At 53.8% G+C, this 12,539-nt stretch overlaps 1 protein-coding gene across 1 annotated transcript in view; it reads left to right on the forward strand.

Moving 5' to 3' along the window:
* Positions 1 to 12,539, forward strand: part of LOC138748286 (MAP/microtubule affinity-regulating kinase 3-like) — a 99,154-nt gene that overhangs the window by 42,985 nt on the left and 43,630 nt on the right. The window contains 2 exon segments of the mRNA XM_069908193.1: positions 537 to 590; positions 11,473 to 11,521. Coding sequence (XP_069764294.1) covers positions 537 to 590; positions 11,473 to 11,521 — 103 coding nt within the window.

Below are 12,539 nucleotides of genomic sequence, written 5' to 3' on the forward strand. Positions count from 1 at the left end.
TTATCTGCCCAAGGAAGCAGTGGAGACTGCCACAGACAGATTTTTGAAGAGTTGAGGGTTGTGGGGAACAGGCGGGTGGGAGGAGCTGAGTCCACAGCCAGATCAGCCGTGATCTTATTGAACGGCGGAGCAGACTGGATGGCCGACTCCTGCTCCTGCTTCTCCGGGGTATCGGTGTCCCCGTGTCGGTCAGCACACTTTCCACCACACATCTGTTTCTGGTGTCCTACCGAACCTCCGTAGACTCCATAAACATTTAATTTAATGTGAAGGGCACATCCTTTCACATTAACCGTTCAGTCGACTTCTTGATCTCCCAACATGGGAAAGTTTCTTGATTAGTTGGAGTGTTAGAGGTTACGGGGAGGAGGCAAGGGAAGGGGGTTGAGATGAAAAATACATCAGCCATGATTTGAATGGCGGAGCAGCCATGATGGGCTAAGTGGCCTCATTCTGCTCCTATATCTAGTTGTCTTCTATTTCTCTTGGGTACCAAGGCAGCTTTGATTTCCCTTCCTCTATCTTTTGTCTTCCAGGTGGCAATAAAAATCATTGATAAGACACAACTCAACCCAACGAGTCTGCAGAAGGTAGGAGGTGGCTTTGATCAGCAAGAAACCCTTGCCTTTGTCCAAATGGTGGTGTTGAAAAATCTGCGGAGAAGCTGTGGGGTTTAGCTTCTGCTTTTGACTTTCTTCTGCACCAAATCCAGATGTGTTCAGGCTGAGATACTTTGAGCTGTGGAACGTGGATTTTTTTTCTGAAACCCAAGGTGGACTGGAATTCATTCGGAAGCTGTAGGCATCTTCTCCAACAGGAGGGACGATGATCTGGACATTGTCCGGAGGGAACTACAAAAAGTAGGAAAGGTCACCCAGTTGCCCCAAGATGGGGGGTGGGGGGGGGAAGAAATCTCCCCCTTTTCAACACTGGGCATTTTTGATGCCACACAGTTACCCAGATGCCACCACTGCCTGGCTTTGCTCTGCATTTGGATCACCATTCATTATATCCGGATAAGTCCCTGCGACGGAACCAGCTTAATGATCGTTTGTGGGTGAACATCAGCCAATCCAAAACTTTCCTCAACACCATTTTATTGGATGTCTGGGCGTGACTGGAATCTAGTTGAGATTTATAGATACAGATAGATAGGATAAATGGGACTAGAGAGAATAATATTTCAGTATAGACTAGATGGGCAGAAGGGCCTGTTGATGAGCTGTAATGATCTATATAGATGGATAGATAGGTTGATATAGAGATGTACAGTAAAGCTCCTGGTATCCAGCACCTATGGGGATTGGTAGTCGCTGGATAAGTGCATTTTATGGTTGATTGAGATTGTATGTTGTGTGGATTGGTGAACTAACAGCAAGGTGCACCAACTTTAAATGACCACATTTTTTAAACTAATTATTTGAATTTTTTTACCCCCAGTTGCTTGAATTCCGGATATAGGGGTTTTACTGTATATGGAGAGGTATATAACTATATGTAGTTCAATAGAGATATGTGTTTATATCCTTCCTTCCCGCTCTCCCTCCCCCTCCCTCGCCCGCTCCCCCCTCTCGCTCGCCCACTCCCCCCTCTCGCTCGCCCGCTCCCCCCTCTCGCTCGCCCGCTCCCCCCTCTCGCTCGCCCGCTCCCCCCTCTCGCTCGCCCGCTCCCCCCTCTCGCTCGCCCGCTCCCCCCTCTCGCTCGCCCGCTCCCCCCTCTCGCTCGCCCGCTCCCCCCTCTCGCTCGCCCGCTCCCCCCTCTCGCTCGCCCGCTCCCCCCTCTCGCTCGCCCGCTCCCCCCTCTCGCTCGCCCGCTCCCCCCTCTCGCTCGCCCGCTCCCCCCTCTCGCTCGCCCGCTCCCCCCTCTCGCTCGCCCGCTCCCCCCTCTCGCTCGCCCGCTCCCCCCTCTCGCTCGCCCGCTCCCCCCTCTCGCTCGCCCGCTCCCCCCTCTCGCTCGCCCGCTCCCCCCTCTCGCTCGCCCGCTCCCCCCTCTCGCTCGCCCGCTCCCCCCTCTCGCTCGCCCGCTCCCCCCTCTCGCTCGCCCGCTCCCCCCTCTCGCTCGCCCGCTCCCCCCTCTCGCTCGCCCGCTCCCCCCTCTCGCTCGCCCGCTCCCCCCTCTCGCTCGCCCGCTCCCCCCTCTCGCTCGCCCGCTCCCCCCTCTCGCTCGCCCGCTCCCCCCTCTCGCTCGCCCGCTCCCCCCTCTCGCTCGCCCGCTCCCCCCTCTCGCTCGCCCGCTCCCCCCTCTCGCTCGCCCGCTCCCCCCTCTCGCTCGCCCGCTCCCCCCTCTCGCTCGCCCGCTCCCCCCTCTCGCTCGCCCGCTCCCCCCTCTCGCTCGCCCGCTCCCCCCTCTCGCTCGCCCGCTCCCCCCTCTCGCTCTCTCTCTCACTCCCCCCTCTCGCTCTCTCTCTCACTCCCCCCTCTCGCTCTCTCTCTCACTCCCCCCTCTCTCTCTCTCTCTCACTCCCCCTTCTCTCTCTCTCTCTCACTCCCCCTTCTCTCTCTCTCTCTCACTCCCCTCTTTCTCTCTCTCTCTCTCTCTCTCTCTCTCTCTCTCTCTTTCGCTCCCCACCCCCCCCTCTCTCTCCTTCTATATAAAAGTATTTAGGGGTTATAATACTGGACATCGGAGTGAGATTAGACTAGAATCCTATGGAAGAATTTAGATAATTTATTGAGAATACCAGATTCCTGGTGTGAATCCAATCTAGAATTGAGTGGATGGGAGTCAGTAATAGCCTGAATGTAACTGATGGGTCTGAATGCTTGTGTGTGGTTGACACCTGGGGAGTGAGGGGCAGTGTGGAGTCTCAGGTTTTTGAATTGGTCCAACTTAGGACGACAGATACATCAGACTGACTTATGGTTTGTGTTTTAATTGGGGCAATATTGCATAAAATAACAAACAAGGGCTGCAATCCAGTTGAGAGATTTCCTCGGGGTGTTTGTAGGCCAGGCTTATATTCAGAATTACAGATCCCCAAGGGTGATTTACAGGCTCAAATCTAATTGGGTGGAACATAAATAGAATAATAGATGCACAAGATTGTGTAGAAATTGGCAGTGGTGTTCGCTACATCACCACAGAGACTACACATCAGTAAGTACTGCACTGCCTGCAGCTTTGCTGAGCTGGGAGGGGGTTTCGACCTGTGAGCTGAGGGTTTTGTTGAAGATTTTTTTGTAATGTGGAGCCACTTTCAGAGCTATTAGACAACAGTGGAGGGGCCAACACTGCAGACGTGTGACTGAACACAGATGGTTTGCAAATGTGAACTCGGAACCCTCTGTGGCCTCACCGTGTTGTTGCAAGAAGTGGGGGAGGGGAGAGAGAGAGAGAAAACAAGACTTCCTTTATGACCTTGTCTAACCTTTCTTGGTCCGGCACAAAAGGCCAACAATCTCCGCCCACCCACCCCATCTTGCCGCTCAAGGGTTCTGCCTCTCTCTCATCACCATGTATGGAAGTGTCTTGAAAGAGAGCAAAGTCACGTGACCGGCACCAATTGAAGCCCAGCTCTGATGATTGTACACAGCCCCCAACCCCTGTGCAAGGACGCTGGGACGCCATCGACCACTCGGATGGCTTGTCCACCTGTCTGTCTCAGAAGGGCAGACCTACAAAACAGTGTCTCAGATTTCTCCCTCTTCCCCCCACCACCGGCTTTTCCCATCATTCCCTAAGGGACACATTGGAATGGATCAACACCTAGGAATATCATATATACTCGAGTACAAGTTGAAACCATATAATATTCAACTCCCTATTTTTGGCCACAGAACCTGGTATTTTCCATATATGCCACCTCCCCATTGGGGCTCCCAAACCCCTTGGCTGCCAACTCTTGCCTGGACCCTGGTCTCCCTCACCCATGATGGCTCCCGGCGGCTCGGTCGCGCACCCACGCCTCCGCCCCGGCCGCCCACCCACCCATCGGAGCTCCCGACGCCTTGACCACGGACTTCCCACCTGGTCCTGGCCACCCATCCACCTGCTGGAACTCCTGACACTTCAAATGCGGACTCTCACTTCAGCCCTCTGCCCATCGGAACTCCCAACACCTCCGATGACACAAATATTTATCGCGATCCCGACCTCCTGCATGGCAGGACGTGTGTTTGATGCGCACACTCTTGTTATGACATTAATTTCCTCGCTCTCCCCCCTCCCTCCCTCGCTCCCTCTCCCCCTCGCTCCCTCTCCCCCTCGCTCCCTCTCCCCCTCGCTCCCTCTCCCCCTCGCTCCCTCTCCCCCTCGCTCCCTCTCCCCCTCGCTCCCTCTCCCCCTCGCTCCCTCTCCCCCTCGCTCCCTCTCCCCCTCGCTCCCTCTCCCCCTCGCTCCCTCTCCCCCTCGCTCCCTCTCCCCCTCGCTCCCTCTCCCCCTCGCTCCCTCTCCCCCTCGCTCCCTCTCCCCCTCGCTCCCTCTCCCCCTCGCTCCCTCTCCCCCTCGCTCCCTCTCCCCCTCGCTCCCTCTCCCCCTCGCTCCCTCTCCCCCTCGCTCCCTCTCCCCCTCGCTCCCTCTCCCCCTCGCTCCCTCTCCCCCTCGCTCCCTCTCCCCCTCGCTCCCTCTCCCCCTCGCTCCCTCTCCCCCTCGCTCCCTCTCCCCCTCGCTCCCTCTCCCCCTCGCTCCCTCTCCCCCTCGCTCCCTCTCCCCCTCGCTCCCTCTCCCCCTCGCTCCCTCTCCCCCTCGCTCCCTCTCCCCCTCGCTCCCTCTCCCCCTCGCTCCCTCTCCCCCTCGCTCCCTCTCCCCCTCGCTCCCTCTCCCCCTCGCTCCCTCTCCCCCTCGCTCCCTCTCCCCCTCGCTCCCTCTCCCCCTCGCTCCCTCTCCCCCTCGCTCCCTCTCCCCCTCGCTCCCTCTCCCCCTCGCTCCCTCTCCCCCTCGCTCCCTCTCCCCCTCGCTCCCTCTCCCCCTCGCTCCCTCTCCCCCTCGCTCCCTCTCCCCCTCGCTCCCTCTCCCCCTCGCTCCCTCTCCCCCTCGCTCCCTCTCCCCCTCGCTCCCTCTCCCCCTCGCTCCCTCTCCCCCTCGCTCCCTCTCCCCCTCGCTCCCTCTCCCCCTCGCTCCCTCTCCCCCTCGCTCCCTCTCCCCCTCGCTCCCTCTCCCCCTCGCTCCCTCTCCCCCTCGCTCCCTCTCCCCCTCGCTCCCTCTCCCCCTCGCTCCCTCTCCCCCTCGCTCCCTCTCCCCCTCGCTCCCTCTCCCCCTCGCTCCCTCTCCCCCTCGCTCCCTCTCCCCCTCGCTCCCTCTCCCCCTCGCTCCCTCTCCCCCTCGCTCCCTCTCCCCCTCGCTCCCCCTCCCCCTCTGCCCCCCCCCCCTTGGTGAGGTCCCATTCCCATCCCCATTGTGAACTTCAAACAAAGGGAAATCTTCCTGCTGGAGTTTCCTGCCGTTCACTCTCTGCCCTGCTGTCCATCTGTGATCACCCTGCGCTCTGCGGAAGATCAGGGCGTGCTTCCATGGCATTTTGCATCCTGTCTGGTGTCAGGACAGCCTCCCTTTCTCCCATTTTATGTTCCCCCACCCCATCTCTCTGCATCCCCCCCCCCCCACCCTCTCACTCCCTCTGAAGAAGTCCCTTTGTTTCCACACGTTTAATGCAATTTCTCTCCAGTTTCTCTGCAAAGCCAAATTTGACACCGCACCACACAAAGAGAGATTACACCAGCTTTCCCCAGAGGGCCGTTTTGAGTGGTTTAAATGAGGCAAAAAGGTTCAGGGCCAGGAAGCTGAAGGCACAATGGTCGGTGAGAATCCAGGCAGCAGAGGAACACTGATATCGGAGAGCTGAAGCATGTGCTGCAAGCCCATAGGATTGGAAACCGGGAAAGGGAATTTGAAAATGGGAACGGTTATAATTTAGTAACGAAGGGGCATAAATGTATTTGGAATCTTTCTGCCTTTCCCTAGGTATCAGCCCCTGCCCCCTTGATTATTGAGGAGCTTTGCTGCCAAAGCCTTTGGCAGGTCACCTGGTGAATCACCTCTGGGTGGGAAGGGCAGGTGATGACAGGTCCCTGCCACCAACCTCAAGGAGGATATCCTGTGTCATTCAGATTGAGGGAGTGCCCGTCGTTGTCAAGGAAACAGAGGCTTTCATTGAGGATGAGCAATAGGTTGTACAAGGGATTGGAGGGCAGGCTTGTGGGCAGAGGTCAAGCTAGGCCTGGGGTCAAAGGTCAGCCTGGCCGACAGCAGTGGGCCAGTTTGATGTCGAGGGTCATTCTGGCGTGGAGGTGAGGGTCAAGGATGAAAGGGCAGTCAAGCTCGAGTTGTTAGATGGTCAGGACTCCGAATGAATATAGCAATTTAGTTGTTTTTTGAATATAATCTGGTTGAATCTTTCACAACTTCGGAACATGGTATCGTTCAAGTTTATTGTCATCTGATTGCACCAGTACACTCCGATGAAACAGTTGGTGTAGTGGTAAGCTCAACGCCTTTACAGCGCCAGCGATCGGGACCTGGGTTTGAATCCAGCGTTGTCTGTATGTTCTCTCCGTGTCTGCGTGGGTTTTCCCCGAGGGCTCTGTTTTCCTCCCACCGTTAGAAACGTACCAGGGGTGTAGGTTAATGGGCTGTAAATTGGGTGGCACAGACTCGTCAGCTGAAATGACCGATTACTGTGCTGTATGTCTGAATATAAAATTTAATTTAAAAGAAACCGCATTCTCCAGCCCTCAGTGCAAAACACACTGACACACAACCAGACATAACGCACATACAGACAGACAATACGTCTGCAGGATGCATATTCATATAAACACATAAATAAATATTGTTTTGTGAATGTGAGAGTCTCGGAGGGTTCGTGTGGGTGTTCAACATTCTCACGGCCTGCGGGAAGAAACTGTTTCCTCGTCCTGCTGATGCTGGCTCCGATATTCCCGTTGGGAGCAGCTGAAAGATCCCGTACTATTACGTCCTGTGGATTGACCTCTCATCCATTCCTCTGCTGCAATTGTACCCCACTGTGATTCAGCCGGCCAGGACACTCTCGCTAGAGCCCCTGTAGAAGGTTGACAGAATGGGGCCAGTCACTTTGCCCGCTTCAGTCTTCTCAGGAAATGCAGTCCCTATTGCTCTTTCCTGACAAGTGAGGAGATGTCGAGTGTCCACAATAGGTCACTAGTTAAGCGAACTCCAAGGAATGTGGTGCCCTCCACTACCGGGTTGTTGATGTGTAGTGAAGAGCCTTCCAAAGGAAGAATTCTCAGGCCCACCATGGTACCTTCTGGCTCAGGCACTGCCTCTCGGCTCCAGAGACCCCAGTTTGGATTCCGACCTTGGGGTCACAGTCTGAGGGTCATCCAGCACAGAGAGAAGCCTTCAGCCTAACCTACCCGTACCGACCAAAATGCCCCACCTGCCTGCTTTTGACCCATATCCCACGAAGCCCATCATGTCTGTGATTCTGTCCAAATGCTTTTTAATTATTGTCATAGTACCTGCCTTAACCACCTCCTCCTCCGACAGCCCGTTCCACACCCATCTCCCTCTAAAGGTTCCTGTTAATTTTCTCCCCTCTATTTGTCTAGATGAAGACTTGGCCTATTGTTTGTCTGTCTGTTATGTCTGGTTGTGTGACTGCGTGTTTTGCACTGAGGTCCGGAGAACGCTGTTTCATCAGGTTCTACTTGTCCAATCAGATGACAATAAACTCAACTTAATTTGACTCACCTTAAACCCATGACCTCTGGTTACCGATTTCCCCAACTCTCTGTGTTCACCTGATCTATTCCCTTCATTATTCTGTCCACCTCTGAGATCACCCCTCCTCCTCCTCCTGCACTCCAAGGAATAAAGCCCTGGCCTGCTCACCCTCTCTCTGTTGCTCAGGTCCCAGAGTCCTGGCAACATTCTTGTCAATCTTCTCTGCACCCTCTCCAGCTCAGCAGCGTCATTCCTGCGACACGGTGACCAAAACTGAACACAGTGCTCCACATGGGCCTCTGCATCTTCTTGTACAACTGCCACATGCCCTCCCAACTTCTCTGATGAAGGCACACAGGGCACTGGATGAGTTAGTGGTAATAAATTGCCCCCAAGTGTGCAGATGCAGGGTAGAATCTGGGGGGAATTAGTGGGAACTAGGGGAGCATAAAGACAGGTTAGTATAGACCATAAAACATAGGAGCAGAAATATGCCATTCAGCCCATTGAGTCTACCCCACCATTTAATCATGAGCTGGTCCATTTCCCCACTCGTGCCCCACTGCTCGGCCTTCTCCCCATAACCTTTGATGCCCTGGCTAATCAAGAACCTATCAATCTCCACCTTAAATACACCCAATGACCCAGCCTCCACACCTGCTTGTGGCAACAAATTCCACCGATTTACCTCCCTCTGAAGAAATTCCTCCCCATCTCTGTTCTAAGTGGACGCCCTTCAATCCTGAAGTTGTGCCCTCTTGTCCTAGATTCTCCCACCGTGGGAAACAACCTTTCTCCATCTACTCTGTCCACACCTTTCAACATTCAAAATGTTTCAATGAGATCCACCCACATTATCCTAAATTCCAGCGAATACAGGCCAAGAGTGGTCAAATGCTCCTCGTATAATAACCTTTCATTACCGGAATCATCCTATTGAACCTCCTTTGAACCCTCTCAAACCCAACGAGATGGGTCACTACATTGGGCGTGGGACTCACAGCAGCCGATTTACCTATCACAAGATCCCACGCAAAATGAGAACGACCATAATAATGTTCACCGTAATGGTGAACAGATAAATGGTCGTCCCGGGACACTGGGAAAACCTCCGCCCTCCGCTGCCTTTCCAGACCGTTCACATTCATCCAAAAAACCTCGTCCAAAAGACACCTCAACTCTACACAGGGAACAATCATTCCATTTTTATGGGCAAGTGTCAAGTTGAGTCTCGAATCCAGAGCTAAGGCATAATCAGAATGTGAATCAGTGTGGAGGGTTGGGATTAAGGGTGTGTTGAAATTAGCCAAACTCTGCCTGCCTCCTCCACAGCCCGAAGTCAGACACACATGTGGGTGGCAACCCTTCCTTCTTGACACTCTAGCTCTGCTCTTGGCTCTGCGCCCAGGGAAATAGATTATTAATAACTATTATTTTATTTATTTCATTGACATGTTTGCCGATAAGGAGCCCTGTCCTCCTGGAGGTTCCCTACATGTGAAAGCTCTAGGGGAGGTGTCGTGGCCCAGTAGGTTGAGCTGCTACTTCATGTTGTGAGCCTCTAGTTCAATCCTGACCACTGCTGCTGCTTTAGAAGTCGGACACACAGGTGCACTCGGTATTGGAATCTCGGACACAACTGTAATCCGGATAAGTGTGAAGTGATGCATTTTGGAAGATCAAACCTGAAGGCTGAGTTAATGGTCATATATCTCATAGTGTAGAGGAACAGAGGGATGTGGGGACCCAAATCCATACATTTCTCAAGGTCGCCGTGCAGGTTGATAGGACAGTTAAAAAGGCCACTGGTGTGCTGGGGTTCGTTATTTGGGGATTGAGTTCAAGAGTCGAGAGGGGTAAATATTTTTATGCAGAGAGTTGTGGGATGCATTGCCAGGGAGGTTGGTGGATCAAAGGCCTGATCCATGTTCTATTATCTCCCTTCTCACCCCACCCCCCCCACCCCACCGCCTCCCCACCATTTTCTTCAGGCACCTGCCCAATTTTGCTCATACCTTAATGAAGGCCTCTGGCCTGAAGCGTTGGTTATGTACCTTTATCCTACACTTATTGACTCGCTGACTTTCTCCAGCATGTGTTTTTACTTGAATCACGGAGTCTGCAGACGTTCGTCTTTTACATTGCGGGGGGAGTGCTGGACGTCTGGATCGTGATCAAGGAGTGGTTCATGTAATTACAGTTTCTGGAGCTCACTGTGTCCGTATGTTGGGTTTTAACTTACAAACAAACTAAAAGCGATGTAAAAGACGAACGTCTGCAGACTCAATGCAAACACATGCTGGAGAAAGTCAGCGGGTCATTAAGTGTAAGATAACCAACGTTTCAGGCCAGAGACTTTCATTAAGGTATGAGCAAAATTGGGCAGGTGCCCAAAGAAAATGGTGGGGAGGCAGGGGGAGGAGAAGGGAGGTAATAGAACATGGATCAGGCTTTTGATCCACCAACATTCCTGGCAATGCATCCCACAACTCTCTGCATAAAAATATTTACCCCTGATCTCTCCCCTAAATTTCACTTTGTACAGGTTTTTACCACTCCTGCCCTGAGAAACAAGTACTGGCTCTCCACCCTCTCAGAATCTTGTAGACCTCTATTAAGTCTTCTCATACCTTTCTACGCTCCAAAGATTAAAAAGTCACAGCTCTGCTAACTTGGCCTCGTGAGACATGCTCTCCAATCCAGACAACATCCTGGTAAATTTCCTCTGCACCCTCTCCACAGCTTCCACATCCTTCCTGTGATGAAGTGACCAGAACTGAATAGGTGGATGAGGGAGGGCTCAGCAGTAAATGGGGGGGAGGGGGGATGGGTCTGTGAATGGAGAGGGAAGAGAGGGAGAACAGGGAGAGGTCTGGCAGCAACGGGAGGTCGCTGTTAATGGATCCAGTTGGAGAGGGCCCAGATGGAAAATTAGATGTTGTTCGTCCGATTTAGGGGTGGCCTTGGTTTGGCGGGGCACGAGGCCGTGGACCGACACATCAGCATGAGAGTGAGGCACAGAATTGAAATGGCCTCTGGGAGATCCCTGTCACTAATGCGGACAGAGCGAAGGTGCTCAACGAAATGTCTGCATCCTGTCTCTCCGATGTAGAGAAGGCCACAAAAGAAACCAATGCACTGGTCGTGATCTCAATGCAATGTGTAGGAACTTGTCGTTCGTGGGAGTTGCTCTGCAGAAGTAAATTGCTGCGCCTTACTTTACAGCTGTGACCACACTTTTAAACAGGGCCTGAACATCAATACATCATCCAGAAGACTTAACTCTAACAACACAGTGCACAGTGGGCTTGAGTCTCTGCCATGGAGCTTGAACCATCCAACCCACTGCCACTGTGGGGATGAGGGGTTTGGATCTTGGGTTCCAATTCAGGGGGCCCGGTTAGGGGTGGAGCAAAGCCGGGATGGGCCCTGGCCTGGGAGGGGCCTGGCAGGGATGGGGATAGATGGGATGGGTCCTGGTCAAGGATTGGGCCCTGGCAGGGATGGGCCCTGGCCTGTGAGGGGCCTGGCAGGGATGGGAATAGACGAGATGGGTCCTGGTCAAGGATTGGGCCCTGGCTGGGGAGGGGCCTAGCAGGGATAGCGATAGATGGGATGGGCCCTGGACGAGGATTGGGCCCTGGCCTGGGGGTAGGCCTTGCTGGAGCTGGGGCTGAAAAGAAGGCTGTATCTCCCCAACAGCTCCCTTTCCTCCATCTTTGAGAATCTCCCCACCACCTGATCTGAAAACTCTTCATTACCTGCTTGAGTTGTGTATTGCACTGAACATTCCATCTCTTCTTCCTCCCTCCCCCATTCTCTGTTTTCCAGCTTTTCCGGGAAGTACGAATTATGAAGTGTTTGAACCACCCGAACATTGGTGAGTTGCCGTGGGGTGGGTGAGGGAAGGTTAACGAATTACAAGTGCGCCAGAGTATTTCCTTTACCTTTTCATGGAGTTTGCTCCTGTTTTCCCCATCTCGTGACCGCCCCCTCCTCCCCATGACCCCTTTCTCGTCATTGCCACCCTCTCGTTACCCTATGTCCCCCTCCCGTTACCCCATGCCCCCTCCTCCCCATTGCATGACCCTAATGCTTTGCACCTCCCCTCCTCGCTACACCCCTCCATCCCCCTCCCTAACTCAAAATAATTCTTGTTGTGTCAGCACCGTTATAGAGTAAAATACCCAGTATCTGGCACGTACAGTCCTGGATAAGTAAATTTCCCTGGTTGTTTGATATTGCATGATTGGCAAACTATCGTGAATTGGTGCACCAATTTAATACTTTTTTAAACTATTTATTTTCTGCAATATTTTGGCCAGTTTCTTGAATTCTGGTTAACAGGGGTTGTACCTTATTTAATCCCACTCCCCTTGTGGCCAGGCACAAGGAGGGATGTGGACAGAGTGCCGGAGAGAATGTTTCTGGGAATGGAAAATCTGGGAGCGTTTCCGCTGAATGTTGGGCTGGTTACACCACTGAAGGAGATCATTTAGCCTGTTGAATCCCCATTGGCTATCGAGGGGGTTCCATTCCCCCATCCTCTCCCCACAAGCCTTGAATTCCCCACTGAACCCCACGTTGAGTTTCCTTCCTCTATAACCCCTGCCTAGACCCCGCTTGATTGTCAGGGCAGTTTTGCCAATTGCCTTCGTTCTGCATCTCCCTCTCCCAAGGGAGTGGTTTCTCTCTTCATGTGGGCGGCACAGCGGAGAACGGCTAGAACCTCTGCCTCACAACTCCAGCGACTATGGTGTTCCATCCTGACCTCCGACACTCTCTGTGTGGAGCCTGTAGCTTCTCCCTGCGGCCGAGTTGTTTCTCTTCTCCCCCCACCTCCCGCCCCAGAGTGCTCCGGTTTCCTCCCACGTCCCAACAGGACGTGGGACCATCAG

The sequence above is a fragment of the Narcine bancroftii genome, chromosome 13, assembly GCF_036971445.1.
Source record: "Narcine bancroftii isolate sNarBan1 chromosome 13, sNarBan1.hap1, whole genome shotgun sequence".
Lineage (NCBI taxonomy): Eukaryota > Metazoa > Chordata > Chondrichthyes > Torpediniformes > Narcinidae > Narcine > Narcine bancroftii.